We start from the raw sequence: 22,242 nt of genomic DNA, 5'->3' as shown, positions 1-22,242 counted from the left end.
TTGTGACGTACCACGCGGGCATTGTTGCAGACTTCTCGGAGCGGCGGCGGTATTACACCACAACGATGAGTGGGCTGGGCCGGTTGATTCAAGAGCCGGGAACAAAGGTTCAAGACGTTCTGCAGGCGATGCCGAGTGAGATTCTGCGATCAGGTAGTGACAATAACGCTGAGGGGCTGGATTCACTGGCGAGCCGGGTTTACGAGCGGCTGAGCAAAGAGCGCAGTGGAGAGATTCAACGAAAGGTTGTCAGTACCGGATTCATGGATATTGATAACGTTCTTTCAGGTGGGTTTGAGCCGGGTGAGCTTGAAGTGCTGGCTGCAAGGCCGGGCATGGGTAAAACAGGATTTGCTGCGAGCTTGCTGCTGAGGGCTACGCAGTTCGGGCGGGCGGTGATGTTCAGTGCAGAGATGAGCCGTGACCAGATTATGACCCGCATGGCAGCTACGGCTACCGGCGTAGGGCTGGCAAAGATTCGAACGCACACCACAAGCGATGAGGAACACCGGTTGTTGGGAGAGGCGATGGCAGAGCTGCAACAAGTACCGATGACGATTGATGACACGGCGCGTATTTCGACTTCTCAGATTCTCCAGCGCGTGCAGAGGATTCAGGCATCCGGACCGGTATCGCTGGTAGCTGTGGACTACTTGGAGTTGATTCGAAGCTCCAGCAATGGCAGAGGCGAAAGCCCGTATGAAAAGATTTCCAACACGGTTATTGAACTGAAAGAGGCGGCGCAAATGGCGGGCGTTCCGATTCTGCTGCTGTCACAAGTAGGACGTTCGGTGGAGGCGAGACCGGACAAGAGACCGAACCTCACAGACCTGCGGCTGACCGGTGTGCTGGAACAGACGGCTGACCGCGTGCTGTTTCTTTATAGCCATGACCATTACGTGGCGAGAGGCATGGAAGAGGCTGATGACGAGCGTGCAGGCAAGATGGAAGTATCAATTGCAAAGAACCGTAGTGGAGCTACCGGGCGCGTGAATGTGGGATTTGACCCTGAGACATTGCAGTTCTACGACCTAACCGGTGATGCACGAATCTACGATGATGCGAACCGATAATATTGGTCCCTGAAAACCCTTGCATATTATACCGGGCCGGTTTATAATGTATGTACAAGGCAAGAGGATAGGCACCGCAAAGGCGGGCATCCAAAAGCCAAGAGGGCACACACCATGAACCAGATCACACACACCATCACGAATCGCCCGGAAACATGGACACCGAGCATGGGCGGGCTTGGTGAAGTTCACAGTGAGGAAGTGACCCGCGTTCTTTGGAACGATGAAGGCAATACTGAACTCTTCATCTTCGGCGGTACGCAAACTCCGACCGTTCGTCACAACGGCAAAACCTACACGCTGAAGTGGGTATGCGCTTCGAACCATCAGGTACTCGTGGACTACTGGGTTCCACGAATCACAAAGCGTCTGGAGGCCAAGCGCCTGCAAGATCGCGTGAAGCGCGGCTGGAACACTTCGCTGAAGGCGGCGTAGACCAAAGCGGAGCCGGGAAACCGGCTCCAAACCGAACCGGTAAACAGCTTGCACATTATACGATTAGGGTTTATAATCAGATCACAAAGGGATAGCCGGAGCTACTGCAAGGGCAGAGACGCTAGGCCCGAGGGAGAATCCAGATGACAGTTCACGATCACACCATAGAACACGAATGCAACTGCGAGCCGGGCGCTAACGATGACTTCTGCCAGACAGAGCACGCTTGGGACTGCTGGAATTGCGAGGGGTTTGGCAAGGTTACGGACATACACGGCTGCGGTTGCTGCGTATCGGAGCGCGATTGCCCGGAATGCGACGGTACGAAGATAGAGACCGGTTGGAGAGACACGTTCGAGCATCTTGAAGATCAGCGCATGTTCGCTGCGACAGCTTGGAGCTAGGGAGAATAACAATGAGCGACTTGGTATTTGACATGGACGACTACAAAAACGAAGACGGTACGACAGATTGGCAGGCGTTATTCGGGGTGAGTGACGAGGATATGATTAGGGCTGAGAAAAGATTGCAAGAGCAAGAGCCGGTAAAGATTCCGGTGCAGGAAAAGACGGGAAACGAAACCATTACGTTCGGTGAGTACGGCGAGGCGCTGCATGGCATTCGTTCTATGCAGGTTATCAAGCACGAACTTGACCCGCGTTGGTATCGAGTGGACTACGTTATCGAGAGCCTGAGCAACATCGGCGGTACGCTGGAAGTTCTGGAAGTAAAGCGGTTCGCAGACGAATTCGGAATGAGTAGCTGGACATTCCAGCCGGTAGAGGATTGGGAGTTCAACTACTGCGAGAAGACGTTGCGAAAGACGTTTGCACAGATGGGCGGCATTGGGCGCTACTAGCAGAGGGCACTGGAGCGGGCAACCGCTCCAGTGAAGGGTATGGAATGGTTGAGAACCTGAGCTTGTTCAATGCAGAGGCACCAAAGCCGAAACCGGCAAAGGCGAGAATCTCCCTCCGTGATTATCAAGAGGAGGCGGTGAACGCGGTGCTGGAAGGCTGGACCGAACACGATAGCGTGATGATTACGGTTCCAACCGGTGGAGGAAAGACGATCATTGCATCGTCGTTGATAGGCGAGCGCTTGGAACACGGGCGCATATTGTTTCTGGCACACCGGGAAGAGCTTCTGCATCAGACCGTAGATAAGGCGTCGATGGTTCTGGGAGACATTGATGCAGGCGTGGTTCAGGCAGACTTGGATGAACACCGGGCACAGATCGTGGTTGGCAGTGTGCAGACGCTGAGCCGTGAAAGGCGATTAGAGCGCGTGCTGGCTTACGGCGATTTTGCGACCGTGATTATTGATGAATGTCATCACGCTACGGCTACCACGTATCGAAAGATCATGGACCGCATGAAGGCCGGAAAGCCCGGTGGACCGAAGCTGCTGGGAGTAACAGCAACACCGGACCGGGCTGACAAGGTTGGTCTCATGGCCGTGTTCGAGAAGATCGTTTACGAGCTTGGCATCTTCGACCTGATTGATCGCGGGCACTTGGTAGACATTGTTGCCAAAGAGATTGAGATTGACGGGCTGGACCTGAGCGGTGTTCGCACAAGCCGGGGCGATTACGTGGCAAGCGATTTGAGCCGGGCGTTGCTGGAGAACCATACGCCTGAGATTGTGGCGAAAGCGATGCACGAATTGATACCTGAGCGAAAGAGCATTGTGTTCGTTCCGAGCGTAGCAATGGCTGAAGAGACCGCTGCGGCGATTCGAGAAATGGGGATCAAGGCCGGTTTCGTTTCTGGTGGAACACCGAAAGATGAGCGAAAGCAGATTCTGGAAGACTTGGACAGTGGAGCGTTACGAGCGGTGGTGAACGTTGGCGTGCTGACTGAGGGCTTCGACAGCCCGAGCGTGGATGCCGTTGTTATGGCAGCACCAACAAAGAGCCGTACGAAGTTTGTTCAGTGCATTGGTCGAGGCTTACGACTGAATCCGGGCAAAGAGGATTGCGTGGTGTTGGACCTAACACCGAACAGCCGTACACACGAACTGCAGAGCGTGCCAACACTCTTCGGGCTTCCACCAAAGGACTTCAAAAAGAAGAGCCTGCGTCAGGTAGTGGAACAGGCGCGGATGGATATAAAGGCTGGCAAGTACACCGGTGACCTGAAGATTACGGACCTTGGAAACCTGCGTAAGCAACGATTCCATTGGGTGACACTTCCGAACGGCTGGCACGCTTTGCCGAGCAAAGACGTGACGCTGATTCTACGCTACGGTGGCGTAACACCGATGGGTGTTCCGGGCTGGGAAGTTTGGCAAGTGAAGGGTGGTCAGGCTGAGCGGGTACGAGAGGCGGTTCCGCTGGAGTACGCACAGAGCGGTGCAGAGGAAGAGTTGCGCAATGCAGGCAGCCATACGAGCATCCTTGTTCAGGAAGATGCACCGTGGCGTTCTGGACCTGCGAGCGAAAAGCAGTTGAGCCTATGCCGTATGAACGGAATCAGCACAAGCAATATCCGAACAAAGGGCGATGCGAGTGACGCGATTACGGCGGCGAAAGCGATGCAGGCAATGTCGGCACAGTTGCCAACAGAGACAAAGCGGGCAGCACGTCGCTGGAGACTGATTCGACCTGAGCAGAAATAGGGCTACAAAAAGCTTGCACGTTATACGCGGATAGTTTATAATCAGGCTACAAGGGAATACGGTAGGCACTGCAAGGGCAGGCATCGTATTCCAGAGGGCACACACCATGACCACACAGACGCTGAAGGTAATAACCGGTTCTGAGCTTGGCTTGCAGATGCGCAAAGGCGCGAAGCCGGAAGCTGCAAAGGCAGAGCCGGTGAGCAATATGGACCACCGTTCAAAGCCATTCGGCGGCGTCTGGACTTCGAGCCTCACTGAAGAGGGAAGTTCCGATTGGGAGCGCTGGTGCGTGGAACAGGATTTCCGAACAGAGCGCGATGATGTGAGCTGGGTAATGAAGCCGAGCGAATCGCTCGTGCTGCTGCATGTCGAGAGCCGTGCAGACGTTGACGCGCTGGTGGAGCGCTTTGGCAAGCCGGGCCGGTTTGGTGCTGAGCTGGATTGGGAAGCAATGGCTGGCGAGTTCGACGGCTTGACCCTGAGCAATCCTTGCGTTGGCGATACGTTCTGGGGCTGGGATTGTGAGTCTACTGTGTTCTTTCAGTGGGCGTTTGATGAAGTGACTGAGGGCGTTTAGCCCTCAGAGAATGGAGACGAGAATGGAAACGAAACGATTTGATAACCGCTGGCTGATGGGTAGCTGGATTCGCAAGACGTCGATTGTGCAGGGCGTTCGCATTGGAGACCTGCGAGAGGCGATTGGTGCAGGGCGTAGGGCGATGACCCGGTACACGAAAGATCGACCGGGAACCGGCTCGCCTGACCTGCCACATGTGAAGACGATTGTGGCAATGGCGATTGTGATGAACGTTCCGATTGCAGAGGCGATGGAGATTGCCGCGAAGACGGTAGTGGAAGACGCGGTTGCAGACCTGCAAGAGCGCGGCTATGACCGGTTCGTGGAAGAGTACAGTCACGATTTGATGGGAGCTGACGTTGATACGGCTAACGTTTAGAGACGGTTGCAGCGGCGATGATGAAGAGATAATGACGTTTACAGCGCCACGTACATTCTTCTGGTCATTTGCCCGCTGGTGTGAAGAGGGCCGGGTGCGGGCAGTGAAGATGACTGAAGACAGGCAGCAATCGAAAGTCTACGGACCTACTGATGGGAAGCGTGAGGCTGAGCGGCTGGTTCGAGAGGGGCATGGAGAGGCTTCACCGGAATATGACGGCGAAGAGAATATCCGGGCTGGAGACGCTGGTAGGCATTGGACCATTGAGGCGAGCCGAGACGTGATCGACTGGTACGCGGTGTTCTACGAGCATAACCGTGGTGGCGTTCCATACAGAGACCCGCGAAACCCTGAAGACCCGGTGTACGAAGTTATTTTTGCTGACCGGTTCGGTGAGACCATTCGCATATCTGAGAGGCCGGTGGAGGTATGAGCGAAGAGACATTTGAGTTAGATAGGCAAGACGTTGAGCTAATCCAGATTACGAGCCGGGCGTACAAGAGTGGAGACCGGTTGTTTGTTCGCAGTAAAACGAATGCGAGGCGGTTCTACAAGATTCAAGACGGCGTTTGCAGTTGCCGTGGCTACGAGTTCAATCACACATGCAACCATACTCAACACCTTGTGAAAGAGGGCTATCTGGAGATTGACGTTACGGACATGAGCTACCGGCATACAGCGGGCAAACCGATGAAGAGCCGGGCTGGAGACCTTGTGACTGGAACCGTGCATGTGAGTGAAGGTTCAACAGAGCATGAGCAAAGGCTGAGCGCTCAGGTTCGCAGATTGCAGGCGGTGTACAGGCAACAGGGAAAGCTTGTGGACGCTCAGAGACGATTGCTCTATGCGATTCGAATTGACCGGTCGAGAATGATTCAACGAATGGTGCAGGGCGTGGAGATAGAGACCAAGGCGCTGACCGCTGCACTAGAGGCGTTGGAGCCGGGCGATTTGGTAGAGCTGGACATTTCGTGAACAACGCTACTGAGGTTCCCGTGGGGGCTGCAACGTGGACCGTGTACGACGATGGACCGGCATATGTGCTGCTGACGTACAGCAAAGGCGAGAAGCTGGTGGTTCCGGCTGGAGACAGTAAGAGAGGGGCATTGTTGAGGGCGGCTGAGATTCACGAAAAGGGAGACCACTTCGTGATGTGTATTTACTCAAAGCTGGCAAAAGCCATTGTGGCACAACAGCTTACGGAAACAGAACTGCCCGGCTATGTTGCTGGGTATCGAACGGCATTACGCAGAGAGGGTGGACGACCATGGAGAAAATAAAGACACGGGTTGCTGAGCAGATTTCGGTGGATGACTTGCCAGATGCCTACGGACCTACACCGGCAAAAGAGCTGGTTGATTCGGTGGCAGTGTACGGCGTGATTCAGCCGCTGCTGGTTATGCGAGATGAAGGCACCGGTGAGCTGACGATTCTGGACGGCAACAGGCGGCTCATGGCAGCGCGTCGGATGAAGATGGAGAGTGTTCCGGCACTGGTTGTGAAACAGGATGAAACACAACTGGAAGAGATTGCCCGGCTGACGTTGCAGATGAACAACCTGCGATCAACGAATGACTACGCTGAACAGGGCGCATACGATGCGGTTACAGACGTCGGTGGAGAAGCGGAGGCGATAGCCAAAGAGAGCGGGCTGAGCCGGGCAGCGATCACAAAGCGGGCGCGTTGGAACGTTACACATCGAGAGCTGATGCTGGAGTTCTATGACCAAAAGATTGCACCTACGGTGATTGATGCGGTAAGCAAACTACCGGCTGACCTACAGGTGGAGGCTTATGAGCGATTCAAGAATGAAGGCAAGCTGACCACGGCGGCGGTGAAGGAAATTGAAGAGGCGGCAAAGGGACCAAAGCCTGAGCGAACACCGGGGCACATTTACGCAGATGCGAAAGCACAAGCCGATGTTGCGGTGGAAGAAATGTTGTCAGTGGTGAAAGAGCTTCACGGAGCGGATATGCGACAGTGGATTGACGGGATTCACTACAAGCTGACAGACGCGCTGGAAGAGCGGGTGAAGGCAAAAGACGAAGAGCCGGTTTACCTGACGATTGATGATGTTCCGTTCTGATAGGAGGCAAACATTGGCACGTAAGCAGAGCGCAAGGCCGAAAGCGTTGCGGGTGAAGATGACAGAGGACGAATTGCAGTCTGAAGTCGTGAAGCTCGCAAACAAAAGCGGTTGGCTGCATCACGAACTGTGCGATTGGATTTACGCAATGGCGCGATTCAGGATGAAGAAGTCACCGCGTAAAGGGCGGCGTTGGCCGAAACCGGGCTGGCCTGACCTGCTGCTGGTGCAGCCTTGGGATGACGAAACAGAGCCGAGGCGCATGATCGTGATGGAGCTGAAGAGTGGCACCGGTCAGGTTCGAGATGTACAGCGGGCGTTCCTGAAGAGCTTTGCTGCATTCCCGTTTGTGGAAGTGTATGTAATCAAGCCGGTGGACTTACACAACGGCACGGTGGAACACATACTGACACAAGGGCCGGTGGAGCATGAGAAGACACTGAAAGAGCTGAGCAAACCATTCGGGAAAGACTACGAGCCGGTATACGGCATTGAGATTCCAACAGAGGACTAGGCTGCAAGGGCAGCGATAGGGAGACAGTGATGGAAAGCATTATCAAGGCGATTTGGATTCCGGTCGAGGGCAAAGTGAAGCGCGTAGAGATTCACCAAGGCAACACGCTAGAGGCGCTGCAGCGATACGTGGGTGGAAACATTGAGGGTGTTCCGCTGAAAGACGGCAATGAGATGTACGTGAACGAAAGCGGATTGATTGACGGGCTGGAGTTCAACAGGCGAGCTACGATATTTGCGCGGGCAAACTTCGCACATGCTCAGGAAGACTTGATGCCGGGCTGGCCGGGCGTGAGCCTGCATGGGGACGCGATTGTGGTGGCTACTGACTTCGAGACCGGTAACACGATCAGCACAACGCTGGAGTATGGCGATTAGAGACCGGTTCAGAATAGACCGGCAAAACACTTGCATATTATAAAACAGGCGAGTATAATAAACTCACAAGGGAAGAGCGGAGGCACTGCAAAGGCGGGCACGCAAATCCTAGAGGGCTAACACGATGATTACTCAGAACACATACAACGCCATTCGTGAAGAGAACCGTGCGGCTGCTGATGAAGCGTTTGCGCAGATGAACGAAATGGTCCGTGAGGGGCTTGGTTGCGCAGAGAGAACGCACGTCCTGAGCGTAGACGACATGGAGGGCCGGTGGTTTGACCGTGGCATGTATGTGATTCTGGCAGGCGCGATTCCGGTCATCATCCGTCGAGATGAAGGGCTGGAGGGCGATGGCTGGACGGTTCACTTCCTGAGCAATAGCATCCAGTTCAACGCACACAATATTGACAGTATCGAAAGAGCAATGCGTGAGGCGGCTCGGGTTTACGCAAATGCGATTCACCCGATGCCAAGCCGGTACGCGGTGGTTCCTAACTAGGGAAGTTGGAGCCGGGAAACCGGCTCCATGAAAGGAGGCAGTCATGTAACAGCTAACGAAAAAGGAAAGGAAAGGGCAGCCGGGTGGGACCGGCTGCCACATGCAAAGAGGATTAGACAAACGTATTCATGGAAGAGAAGGAAACGGATGAAAAAGGTTATTGGGATTGTACTTGCACTGCTTATGGCCGCTGGGCTTGCAGCACCGGTTGCTGCGCAGTTCGATGACGCGGAGATGGACGATCAGTGGGGCTACGCAAAGATCAACAATGATGGGAGCTTTGAGGCGCTTGTTGTTGTGAAGATGGACGTTGGAGACCGTGGAACAGCGAACATGATGCTGACCATGCTGGAGAGTAACCCGTCGATTTTGGGAGACGCGATGCTTCGACCGAAGCTCCAGAAAAACCACAAGCTGGAAGACTGCGTGATGGTGACTGGAAAGCTGGACCTTGGAGACGATTGGGAGAACGGCGTGATGACGATGTGCGCTGACGGCTCAGACATTTACATGGTGATGGGTACAGAGCGCAAAGCCGTGGAAAGCGTATCAAAGGATATGATTGAAGATGGTGAGCCAACAGCACCGAACGGTTACATGGACATTTCTGGAGCGCTGTAGGCGAGCTTCGAGAGTAGACGATGGGGCGGGCTTCTAGGCTCGCTCCATCCATCCGATAGAGACCGCAAAGGCGGTTGATTGGAGACACATATGGACATTGAACTGCGGCAGGAATACACCGATGAAGATATACGCTGGGAGCGCAACGGCGTAGCGAAAGCAGTAGTGATGATGACGATGATGTTCGGTGGAGCGTCGTTCACGATTTGGCTGCTGCTGTTTATGCTGTTCTCACTCGCTGAGACGGCTTAGGAGAGACGGCGATGAGATTTGCGCAATTTGGCGATACGCATTTGGGCTACAAGGCGTTGCGCTACATGGTGGACAATGAGAATGTGAGGACACGGGATACAAGGATTGCATTCGAGACCGCGTGCGCACAGATTGCGGCTGAGATGGATGACTTGGATTTCGCCATTCATACCGGAGACCTGTTCGATCATGCGAAACCGAACTACCGAACCATATCCATAGCGATCAAGGGATTGCGAAAGATTGCTGATTCGGGGAAGCCGCTGATTGTTGTGGCAGGAAACCATGACCTCTCTCGGATTAGGACCGCTGGCAGCGTTTATGATGTTATGCGAACAGCGCTGCCAGATAACGTGCACATCGTGGACGGCTTTGAGGTCGAGACCCTGAACATGAACGTGATGACAAAGTACGGGCCGGAAAGCGTGAGGTTCGTTTGCATACCTTACGGCGTGGTGATGATGGGAGACCTGAGCTACGAGTATCGAGACGATGGTGTGGACCACCGGATATTGATTGCTCATGGAACACTGGAGGGCGCGATGCCTGAGCTGGAGGCAATGTCTGGATATGACTTCTCTAACATCGACATTTCACCTATGGCAGCACCGGGCGGTTATGCGCATTTTGCGTTAGGGCATTTACACACCAAAGGCGAGATAGGCGAACGCACGTTGTACAACGGCAGCACAAACCGATTCGGCTGGAGCGATAAAGACGCGAAGCCGGGCTGGTGGATTGTGGACATTCGAGATGGGCGGTGGAGCGCTGAGAGGCAAGAGCTTGGTTCTCGGGAAATGATCGATTTGGAAGATCAGGTTATTGATTACAAGGCGATCAATGCTGGACCGGAAGACGTGCACCGGGTAGCGGAAACGATTGAGCGTGAGCTGAGCTACCAGACACTTACGGCGATGAAGCGAACAGAGGATGCGAACGGCGTACCGGACCTGAACCTGTTGCCGCTGTTTCGGGTGAAGGTGCAGTGCAACCGGGCAGACTACCGAAAGGTGGCGCGGCTCCTTACAGGAATGATGGACGGGCGTTCGGCTTGGAACCTGACCATTGAGCGCATTGATGACGCGGATAGGGGATTGCCTGAAGGCCAAAAGACGATCACAGAGGGCAAAGCACCACTGAAGATGTTGCTGGAGCAATACAGAGAGAAGGTACTGGTGGAGCGGTACGGAAACATTGAGGCTGACCGCATAGGTAGCAAGATGCTGGAATATCTGGAAAGAGCTGAGGAGGAGCAAGAATGAGCTTGGGTGGATTTACAGACGTGATGCTGTTTATTGGGCGTGCATACATCACGTACACGATTGCAGCGGGCATCATCGTCACGTTCTTGATTTGGTTCTTTACGAGTTCGTTGCAGCGTGGAGGGCTGGAGCCTGATGCGGCTGAGAGGACACGGGGTGTACGCGATAAGCTGATTCGCTATGCTGCAAGGCGAGGGCTATGGGGATCGAACTATTCGCTGGCTGAGCAGATTGAGGTGGTGGACGTAGGGCTGTCGATGATCGACAAAGAGGATGGAGACCCTGACATTGTTCTGATTCTGGTAGACAAATACGACACAAAGTTGGAGTTGCCGCTGCATCCACAAGGGCTGTTGCAGATGGCCGCTGTCTACCAAAAGATCACAAGCCCGGAGGCAAAGCTTCAGTTGAGTAAAATGCGAGAGACGTTCCGGAGCAACAGCCAATGTTAGACCTGAGCACGATGACACGCTATGCGCTATTTGAGGATTGGGTGAAGTCGTGGCCTGAAGAGGATTTGGAACAGATTCGCGAGCGCGGCTATGACGATTGGGAGCATAAGCCAACAAGCGAACAGTTGCGAAAGATTTATCTGGCGTTCAAGCCGACCATTTGGTACGTGTTGAAAGACTTCACTGGTGGAGACGTGACCGGCTATCTGTTTGACGATGAGGGCTATCTGGCAAATAGTGAGGCGGAGCTGATCGACATTCTGGTGGGCTGTGCGATTGAGGTGGCAGCCGGTCTGGAGGCGTGATGCCAAAAGAGTACAAGTATTGGACCACGCTGGACCCGCTGCCTGATCGAGATGATGAGGTAGAGATGGGATTCTTCCAGCCGGAAGTATTTATGAATCCACGCGATGCAGCCTACAATATCGAGCCGGGGGAAATGCTTTATGAGGTCACAGTGGTCGAGAGGCCGGGCATGAGCCTGAGAATACCGGCATACGATGTTACTTGGAGTGAGCGCGGGTTTGGCTGGAAGGCGAGAACAGCATCACCACATGAGCCAACGATGTTCTCAGACCGGGGCTACGAGCTGTACGTTGGACCGATTCACGGGTGGGATTTACGGACCGCGATACGAGAAGCTGCAAAGCGAATGAGGCGTAACCGGAAGACGGTTTCTATCACCTTGCCAACACGTTCAGCAATCGAAAGCTACCTTGCGATGCTGCCAGAAAAAGAGAATAGGAGAGATGATTGAGACCTTACTATGACAGAGCCGGTGTGACCCTATTTTGTGGAGACAACAGGCGGGTAATTCCATCGCTGAAAGAGATTGAGTTCGACGCGGTAATCACTGATCCACCTTATGGTCTCAATTTCATGTCTAGGACTTGGGACCACGAAGTTCCCGGTCCGGCGTTCTGGAGGGCGATGGGTGCAGTGATGAAGCCGGGCGCTCACTTGGCGAGCTTTGGCGGAACACGAACACAACACCGGATTGCAGTAGCGATTGAAGATGCCGGTTTCGAGATTCGAGACACGGCGATGTGGCTTTACGGTGAGGGCTTTCCGAAAGGCCAAGACATTGGGAAGCTGATCGACAAAGCTGCTGGAGCTGAGCGTGAGGTTGTTGGACCGGGACCGTATGCGGGCCGGAGACCTAACCCGTCAGGCGGCGTGCTGAATGGAGACCTGACGTATGGCGATTTCAATATGGGAGATGATGTTGAGACGGCTCCAGCAACAGAGGCGGCAAAGGCGTGGAGCGGTTGGAATACGCAACTGAAACCGGCGTACGAGCCGATAATCATTGCCCGAAAGCCGATGGACTTACCGGTGCATGAGAACGTTCTGAAGCATGGCACCGGGGCGATGAACATTGAGGCAACGCGGGTGGGTACTGGTAAGCAGGTTCCCGGTGGAACACAAGACAGTGGCAACTATTCGGAGATAACGTACAGCGGCGGCTGGGGGCAAAGAGACCCGTCACATTCAGGCATGGACCCTAACACCGGACGGTGGCCCGCGAACGTTATCATGGACGAAGCTGCAGGCGTTGCGCTGGATGAACAGAACGCTGACACGGGTGGAGCTTCACGATTCTTCTATTGCGCAAAGGCGAGCCGGAAAGAGCGCGGTGAGTTGAACCTGCATCCAACGGTGAAGCCGATTGCGTTGATGCGATATTTGATACGTATGTTTGTTCCGAAAGGAGCGATTGTTCTGGAGCCGTTCGCGGGCAGTGGCACTACGTTGATAGCGGCGGCGATGGAGGGCGTGAGGGCGATTGGCATTGAGCAAAGCCCGGAATACTGCGCCATTATCAAACAGCGATTGCAGTTGTATCAGGAAGAGATTCGAGGGGAAAGGCGATGATTTGTTCACCTGAGCATTTGGACTACTTGGTGACAGCGGCTGAGGCATATGGCACGGTTCCAGTTGGAAAGGAGCAAGAGTTGTGGGAGGGCTTGTTAGCGCTGAACATCGACAGTGAGCTGAGACACGTTGATGCTGATTCAGACCATGAGCTGATTGTGGGTATGTTGATCGACTACAAGAGGGGATACCAGCGCACAGAGCTATTTGTGTTCCCTGAGCCGGTTTACAAGGCGCTACGGACCTATGAGGATAACGCACGCCACGCGATGAACTATTGGAATGATGGATTAGTTCGTCGCATGTTGACACAGACGTTGCGAGCGATCATGCGGCGTTCGATTGTGAACGTGGACCATCCGGCGTATGAGCGCTACCCAGCGCACATTACGAAAGAGACTACACAGAGAGATGTGCTGCACGGGAGAGACGCTTCATGCCGTATTTAGGATTCATGCGTAACGGGCGGCTGAACTGCCTGCATATTGGGAGGCTGGATGCAGCATGGAGCCATGCGAGGGCAGATAGGGATTCTCAGGATTACGTCAGGCAGGTTCGGATACTTGATGAGCAAAGCAAAAGCTATTGGCGGGTAGTTGGAGGGCAGTGGCAAGAGTTCCCGCTGGAGCATGAAGACGTTACTGTGCAAGAGATGATTGCAGCGCTGGGGTTGGACTTTGATGCAAGAGTTCCTGAGCGGCGAAAGCCGGTGAGGCAAGAACCGGTTGCATTGGTGGAGCCGGTAGCTGCAGAGCCGCTGGTGGAGACAGAGCGGCGGGAAACGATTGTGGACCTACGGACCTACACAAAGGGCCGTGCACGAAGAGAGGGCAGGCGTAGACGATGAGACGGTGGAGACGTGCAAGGGAAGAGCCGGTAGCAGCGGTTTCATCATTGGCAGTAGAAGAGCCGGTTGAGGCAGGTGGGAGCGCTGAGAGTGCTGGTGGAGTTCGACGGGCATTCGAGACCGGTGGCAGAGGCGCTGGTGGATTCATTGCCGAAGTTCATTGGCAGATCAAACGGGTGGTCAACGATTGAGACAAAGCTGAAGCAAAGGACAACCGCTTACGGCGAAGTGATCGACTTCACGGACCCGCCTATTGAGATACGAATGGATGCACCGAACGGTGTAGACACATCGGCGGCTGAACAGATTGCTTGGGCTGAGGTGAAGCGGCTGAGGCGCGGCTTCGACATGAGAGACGATTGATTTATTGCCTAGCAAAAACACTTGCACCATTATAAAGCCATCACGTATAATATAGTCACAGGGGAAGAGCAAAGGCACCGCAAGGGCGGGCGGCTCAGACCAAAGGGGATACGAACCATGACCTACCGAATCGAAACCCACACCCGCAACAAGAAGACGCTTATCAACTCGGTCGAGCTTGAGGACATGATGCAGGCTTTCGCCCTGAAGACAGCGATGGAAAACACGCTGTATCGTGGCCAGTGGGTTTCGTTCTACATGGGTGGCAAGCTTATCGAGAGCAAGGTTGCGGGACGAAACCACGGCATGGGCCGCTCGATTCGAGAGTACCTCGAACTTGGCTTCACGCATGAAGAGGCGTACGACATTGTCGAGCACGGTGCAGAGCTTCCTCGCCGAATCCCGAACTGGGAGGGCTTGGAAAAGGAAGCCAAGCGCCTGCACCGCAAGGCTTACGGTCGCGACAAGTAGACCAAAGTGGAGCCGGTAAGCCCGGCTCCAAAACTATTTGCGCAAAACACTTGCACATTATACGGGCAGGCGTTATAATCACTGTAGTGAGGCAAGAGCTGCAAGGGCAGCGGGCCGAGAGAAAGGGTGAGACACATGGCACAGCGATACCGGTTCCAGATTACTCAGATGCAAAAGACAGGCGAGTGGATTCTGACGAATCCGTGGACGGGTGAAACGGTTTCTGGCTACAAAACGCGCTATGCAGCGGTGGAGGCGCGAAAGCGTTTGGAGAACGGACCGGTGTTCTACGATGAGGGTGATATTGACCAGTTTGTCGACAAAGAGCGTGAGGCTGGAAAGCTTTAGGGAATAGCGAGAGTGATGCAAGGGCAGCACTCCAAAACACACAAGGGGAAACACACATGAGCGCATGGCTACTTGGACCTGAGCATATCGACATTATCCTGACAGAGGCAATCAGGTCAGAACACATTTCGCAGTACGAAGACGTGAACGCAATCGGGCAGATGTTGCTGGATGAAAACCGAAAGTCGATAGACTTCCGGTATCAGGAAAGCAATGATTACGTGAGCTACCAGTTCGTTCCGTTCCCGCTGAGCTACAACCGGTTTGACGTGGACATGGCAGCGCGGAGCTATCGCTATCAGAGCTGCGAGCATGACGGCTGGCCGTTCTCGGAAGCCAACGCATGGATTGAGACATTCATCAAAGCCAACAAAGAGCGATTTGATGATGAGGATATTCAGGCAATGCACGATGACGATTCCAGCGGCTGGTATGTGTACATTGACGTTGAGTGGGAAGAGGGCGTGCGACTGCCTGATTACCGGTCTGGAGCGGTGAGCCATGAATAAAGTGACGGTAGCCATACCAGCGCATAATGAGGCTGAGAGGATTCTTCCTTGCCTTATTAGCATGATGAACCAAACGGTGCAGCCAGATCGCATCGTGGTCATTCTGGACAACTGCACTGACAGCACCGGAGAGATTGCAAGCGGGCTGGGAATCGAGACATTCACAACGGTGGACAACAGAGACAAAAAGGCTGGAGCGCTGAATCAGTTCATCAACACGATTCTCGACGAACCGGACGGGGCAAAGATTCTGATTGCTGACGCTGACAGCGAACTTGCGCCTGAGTGGATTGAAGAGGCGCTGAAGCATCCATACAAGGCAGTTGGAGGCGTGTTCTTCGCAGACGGTAAGAATGGGATTCTTGGCAGCGCTCAGGCGCTGGAGTACCGGCGATACGCACGCGAGATAGCGAGGCGAAAGGCAACTGCGAGGGTGCTGAGTGGAACATCGACATTGCTATCAGTGGCATGGCTGCGGACGATTGCAGATCGCAGAGGGGACAGCTTGCCGGGCATACGCGGAGAGGTTTACAACACGCAGTCAATTGTCGAGGACTTCGATTTGACGCTGTGCCTGAAGAATCTCGGAGTGGAGACGATTTCTCCAAAGGGATGCCGGGTTACGACTGAATCCATGCCGACGATTCGAGACCTGTGGAGGCAACGATTGCGCTGGCAGTCGGGAACGATCAAGACGCTATTTGTCTTCGGGCTAAGCAGCCTTACGTTCCCGTACTTCATGCAGCAATTCGGAAGGCTTGCAGGGACCGTGATGATGGTTGCGCTGTGGGCGCTATCGCTAACGATCATGGCAATGGGCCACATAGAGCTACAGCCGATGTGGATGGGGCTTGGAGCGCTGTTCTACGCAGAGCGTCAGGTAGCGGCATGGCAGGGCAGCAAAGCGGAGCGCTGGATTTCAGCAACGCTGTTGATCGACATTCTTTACGACATGTTCATTGCGTCGGTGACAGCGCGTTCTATTTACGATTTGGTGAGAGGCAAAAAGCAGGCGTGGGGAATCGAGACGATTGACAAGATTCGCGTGTCTGCATAGAGAGGAGAGAGTTATGTATCAGGGTGTAACAGGATTGCCGAGCGCGGGAACAGGATTCGCATTCGTTGGAGCGGCGGCTTCACCGTCGCTGGAGTGGGCGTTCACAGTATTGGCAGTTTGGACGTTGGCGATGTTTGCAATGGCTCTTTGGCGATTGCGACCGGTGGAGGAGATGTAACAGCGCGGGCTGGTTGGAGGGAGCGCTGAGGCAGATTCGGTAGCTAGGAGACGTTAGGACCGGCTGAAAGGCCGTTCCGTTGGAGGCGAGCATGGATACAGGAATAGATCACATAGTTGGCGTAAAGGCAAAAGAGCTGGTGCTGGGCGCTGACTATCAAAGAGAATTGGTGGAGAACCACGCTATAGCAATCGCGGATAAGTTTGATGTTCGGAAAGCGCTTGTGGTGGTAGTTTCCAAAAGAGCGAATGGCGAGATGTTCGTGGTGGACGGGCAGCACCGGGTGGTGGCGGCGATGCTTTCCGATGAGGATAAGATTCTGCCGTGCATCATTTACGAGGGCTTGACCGTGAAGGAAGAGTCTGAGCTGTTCACGGACCTACAGCGTGAGCGAAAGTCACTGACGCAACACGATTTATTCTGGGCTGATGTTATTTCGGAAAACCCTGAAGCGGTGGATATAAAGCAGATTGTTGAGGATAGCGGATTCAAGCTTTCCCGGAAAGACTACCGGGCTGACCCTTATCTGAACTGCTATGCAGCGGTGCGAAAGCTTTATCGCAGTAATAGTGGCGGCTCGCTGAAAGAGACGATGAACGTTATGGCGAAGGCGTGGGGTACGAATCAGTCGCCAAAGACGGTGGCGGTGAACGCGATTGGAGCGTTCGTGGTTCAGTACAGAGGCGAGTATTCGACTGAGCGGCTTGTTTCGGTTCTTGGAAAGTACACACAAGATCAGTTCATTTTTGGCACACGAAGGTTCAAGGAGGCCGTTGGAAGCGGCTACGCTGGAGCTACCAGTGGAGGCCGGTACGTACAATCGCTTTACAACAAAGGCAAGCGAACCGGGCTTATGGCTGAGTGGGTTCCGGGGCGTCACAGTGCAGTTGTGCGACGTCTGGACGCTTCGTAACATGGAGGAGGCTAGGCATGGAGATTTGGGTGTGGAGCTTGGTCATTCTGAACGTCGTGACGATCACGTTGCTGGTCATGCAGGTGCGTGAGAGGCAAGGGCTGGAGCGCGATTTGGATGACTTGGAGCGGGCGCATTACGAGTTGCGCAAAGAGACCGGACGGCTATCGCCCGCTGAGGTGATGCGAGAATCGGCACAAAGGGTGGGTGAAGCGTTCGTGAAAGGATTGAGCGGGCATGGAGATTACTGGTCTGGTAGAGATAGTAGAGGATGAAGAGACCGGTGTGACCTACATTCTGGACATGAGTGAAGACACCACCGGGCTGCTGGAACAGTTGAACGAACTACCGAGAGGATTGGCGAGCCGTTACTGCAGAGAGAACGGACTGAGCGTATTGGCGCTTTCGTTTGCGCTCAGAGGGCTGGGTGAAGCGTTTGCAGAGGCAACCGGTGCGGTGAAGCTCCTCAACGCTATTCTGGACCGGCTACCAAAAGACGATAGCCGCTGAGCGCATTTATACAAAAGGGTGATATAATGGCATCAGACGTAATCACCGAGGATGACTTTCAAGTTGTATGGGCGGTATACGTTGGAGGAGAGGGCAGCACCGGTGGAGCGATCATACCGTCAGATGCCACAGCTCAGGAAATTGAGATTGCGATTATCGGATTTCTGGAAGCGATGGAGCTTGCGGGAATCTTTGAAGAGGGGGTTTCTCATGGCAGCTAAGAGTGCTGGAGGGAAGCGACAAACATTCAGTCGAGAGGACCGACTGAAGGCGATTCGACTTATCAAGGGCGGTAGCACCGCTGATGAAGCGGCAATGGCGCTGGGAGTGGAGACAAAGTATCTGCGACCGTACCTGCTGCTTTCTGACTTGGATAAGCAGCTAACGATGATTAGTGAATCGGATGAAGGCAAGAGCCTTGCAGATATTGCTGAGGACCACAAGGTAACGCAGAGGCGCGTGTGGCAGCTTGTTGGCAGCCCGGCTGATGAACAGCGTGACCCTAACTACCGGACGTTGAAGCTGAAGGTTCGCAATGACACGGTGACACGCCTGTTGGAGCGCGGGCAGCGGATGCGGATTTCTGGAAGTGAAGAAGACATTATCGGGCGGATGCTGGATAAGACGTTCGCAAAAGATTAGTGAAACGCAGACTGAAAGAGGGTGGGCCGAAACGCTCGCCCTCTTTGTCGTTTAGCCGATAAAGCAGGGCAAACGTGTTGAGCGGGCGTGCTACCATCTGGAACAGAACGTGGAACAAAACTGGGAAAGAGGGTGTACTGTGCCAACACAAGACAAAGCAAAGCAGACAGAGGAAGCGTTGCGCCTGCACGAAGAGGGCATGACGATCAGAGAGATTTCTTCAGAGATGGGGATTAGCCCGAGTACGGTACACCGGCGATTGAAAGATGCTGAGCGTGGAGCTAGGCCGGTACGAGCGCGAAGAGGCGAGCGCGATGTGAGTGCGAGTGACTTGGCGGCGGTGGTCTCGGGCAGTTCGCTTTCTCAGGCAGACGGTTCGCCATTCCAGATACCGGGGGGCGATGGCTCAGGTGGGTGAAGAGCAATACGGCTGGAAAGACTTTGGGCTGGACCGGCGAAGCTGGGAAGACTATACGGACCGGCTGCAGCTATCAAAGATGATTGCTATGTCACCGGGCATGGACCGGGTGCAGTGGGATTATGCCCGGCTGATGGATCCCGGTCATGAGATTCTGGTTACGAGGCCGGGTGAAGAGGTTGAGTACGAAGAGGCCGCTGGAGCGCTGAAGCAGTTTATCGAGGATGCAATCGAGCCGATTCACGGTAGCCTGACCGGGATGATTCAGAAGGTTCACATTGGGATTCTCAATCGCGGTGCAGCGGTTTCGCAGTTGCTGGTGGATGACAACTATTATCCAGCGGGCATCATCATCCCTGACCCGGCGATTATTAAGTTCAAGGCAACAGAGGATGAGTTGTACGGCATGCGCTGGGAGCCGGGCATAACGATCAAGGGGAAGTGGACAAGCGTGGAAAGCCCGCTGTTCATTTGGATGCCATTTGATAGCGATGGGAATAACCCTTACGGAAAGAGCGTGCTCGGTTCCAGCACGTTCGCGTCATTCTTCATTGTGGCGATGCTTTGGGATATTCGCCGGGTTACGAGCCAACAGGGTTATTCACGGCATGACATTGAGGTGAGCGATGCGCTGATTGAGAAGGCGCTGGCACCGAACACGAAAGCCGCTGACCGGGCGCGGGCGGTATCAAAGATCATCAATGAGATTAGCGCGATGGTTGGAGCGATGGAGCCTGATGACACGTTCGTGCACACAGAGGGCATCACGGTGAATCAATCCAAGGGCGCGATTGATTCCAGCATGGTTGGTGGCATTAGTGAGCTGATGAAGATTCTGGAGCGAATGGAGATTCGTGGCCTGAAGACGATGCCGCTGATGATGGGGATTAGTGACGGCGTAAGTGAAGCGAACGCAAACAGGCAGTGGGAGATTTTTGTTCAGGGCGTGAAGCACTTGCAGCACCTTAGTGAGAAGATGCTGGAGCGTCAGTTCAAAAGCGTCTTGCAGTTGCTGGGTTATCAGGCTGATGTGATATTCCGGTTTGCTGAGGCGCGTAGTGCAGAGCTGCTACGAGACGAGCAGACGGCTACCATCCGCATGAAGAACGCGGCATTCGCTGAAGATCGACGCTGGATGAGCAGTGAAGAGGCTAGTGAGTACGCAGTAGGGCACGCGCCAGCCGGTGAAGACAATGAGGTGGAGGAAGAGCCAACAGATACCGGAGACGATGCAGACTTGCTGGATGAACCGGTGGATGATGGTGGACCGGAGGATGACGGCGGTGGTACGGACCGGTTGCGAGTTCCTGATTCGCTGAGATTCTTCGCCCGTGACAAGATGCGAAAGACGACGGTGGGGAGAACGGACGTAGACCACGCGGCTGCATTTTGGCGGCGCATTTGGGGCGACAACCCGGTGCGGGACATGCTGGATGCGATCCCCGTTGATACACCGGAACAGGCGTGGTCGGAGGGGTGGAGCTGGGTACGGCAAAACCGAACGTTCGTGTACAAGGGTGAGCAGGTATACGACAGCGAGGGTTGCAGGCAGTTGCTTGGCAAGGCGCGAGAGAACTTCGAGCGGAGGCTACAGCGCATTGTTCACGGCTCAACACTGGAAGAGGCAAGTCGCGACCTTAGCCCGGCTGAGGAAGCGGAAATCGAAAGCCGTTCAGACGATGCGTGGGAGCTTATCCTGCTTTGGCTGGTGACGGGTGGAGTTGTTGGGCGCGGAGGCGTTACCGGCATGGGCCAAGAGGATTACGACCTTATCGAAGATGAGGCGATGGAACAGTTCGAGTATTGGGAGGGGATGGAGCTAGAGGCAACAGAGTACGACGACATGGAGAGCGCTGAGGGCTTTATGGCTTGGCGTGTACCGTTGTACATGGCAGCGGGTTATTCGATATACGAGAATTCGAGGACACGAAGCTGGGGGCTAAGCGGTTCATTGCCCATCCCCTTGCACCCGAATTGCGACTGCATGGCTGCGTACGGGGAGGATGAAGAGGGGCCGTATGCGACGTGGATTATCGACGGTAGCATATGCAGGCATTGCGCAGACACGGGCATTCGACTACCAGATGTGGAGAGGCGAATAGGATGAACAGGAGAGAGGCAATGACGATACCGAAGCTTACGCAGGATGAGTATTCTAAAGTGATTGATAGCTGGAACAGCCGGGTACGGAGAGGCCCGGCTGTAGAGCCTTGCACAACGCATAACTGGGCGCGTGTTCCGGGCGATACAGAGGCAAATCCAAGGTTGATATGCATCAACTGCCTGAGACAGAACACACCAAAGTTGCAAGATGATCCGAGGGCTGGAAAGCCGACGCGTCAGGGCGAATGCGAGACCACCACGCGGTGAGGGCGGGCCGCTATAATATTGGTCTGGCAAAACACTTGCACATTATACCGGCGTGATTTATAATACGTTTAGTAAGGCGAGAGGATGCAAGGGCATCCAGCCAACACACGAAGGGAACCATGATGACTGTGAACACACTTCCTGAGAGACCAAAGAGCGATAGCGGCAATCGAGCCTACAGCGTTGCGACTTACAAGCCGGGCTATGCACCAAGTAGCATACAGAGCCTGACCAAAGATTCGGTGACATTGACTGAGGCATACGACATATTCGCTGAGGTTGTTGCTGGAGGCATGGAAGGGCTGAAGCAGGTCGCAGTGATCGCGGATTCCGGGCACACAGTGTTCAAGGCATACGGACCTGAGCGGTAGGAGAGAGATAGAGCCGGGGGCTTCCCCGGCTCAGTATTTCAGAGGAGAGAGAGATGTCACAGTACAAGGCGTTCGGTTCGTTCTTTGACGAATCGAACAACAAAGAGACCGTGAGCGCTCAGGGCGGCGCGGTATTCAAGGCAACGGATGAAACCGTGTTTGAACGGTTCCTGATTCTTGGTTCGTTTGGAACATAATACGCAAATGAGCGAACGGTG

The 22,242-nt window shown here is 54.4% G+C and overlaps 2 protein-coding genes across 2 annotated transcripts; both read left to right on the top strand.

Moving 5' to 3' along the window:
• The first annotated feature begins 2,411 nt into the window (after positions 1–2,411).
• Positions 2,412–4,117, top strand: LOC138140693 (uncharacterized). Its single transcript, XM_069061686.1, has 2 exons — positions 2,412–3,969; positions 4,050–4,117. Exons 1-2 carry the CDS (start codon positions 2,412–2,414, stop codon positions 4,115–4,117), a joined length of 1,626 nt encoding a protein of 541 aa, XP_068917787.1.
• A 2,236-nt stretch (positions 4,118–6,353) lies between these two features.
• Positions 6,354–7,172, top strand: LOC138140692 (nucleoid occlusion protein-like). The gene has a single exon (XM_069061684.1). It carries the CDS (start codon positions 6,354–6,356, stop codon positions 7,170–7,172), a length of 819 nt encoding a protein of 272 aa, XP_068917785.1.
• The last annotated feature ends 15,070 nt before the right edge of the window (positions 7,173–22,242 follow it).

This window comes from Tenebrio molitor, unplaced genomic scaffold (assembly GCF_963966145.1).
Source record: "Tenebrio molitor unplaced genomic scaffold, icTenMoli1.1 SCAFFOLD_113, whole genome shotgun sequence".
NCBI lineage: Eukaryota > Metazoa > Arthropoda > Insecta > Coleoptera > Tenebrionidae > Tenebrio > Tenebrio molitor.
This window is presented reverse-complemented; position numbering and strand designations above follow the sequence as displayed.

Coding starts and splice junctions, on each gene's coding strand:
- LOC138140693 (XM_069061686.1), top strand. CDS start 2,412: ATGGTTGAGAACCTGAGCTTGTTCAATGCAGAGGCACCAAAGCCGAAA. Junction 3,970..4,049: donor AAAGCAGTTGAGCCTATGCC/GTATGAACGGAA, acceptor AAAGCGATGCAG/GCAATGTCGGCACAGTTGCC.
- LOC138140692 (XM_069061684.1), top strand. CDS start 6,354: ATGGAGAAAATAAAGACACGGGTTGCTGAGCAGATTTCGGTGGATGAC.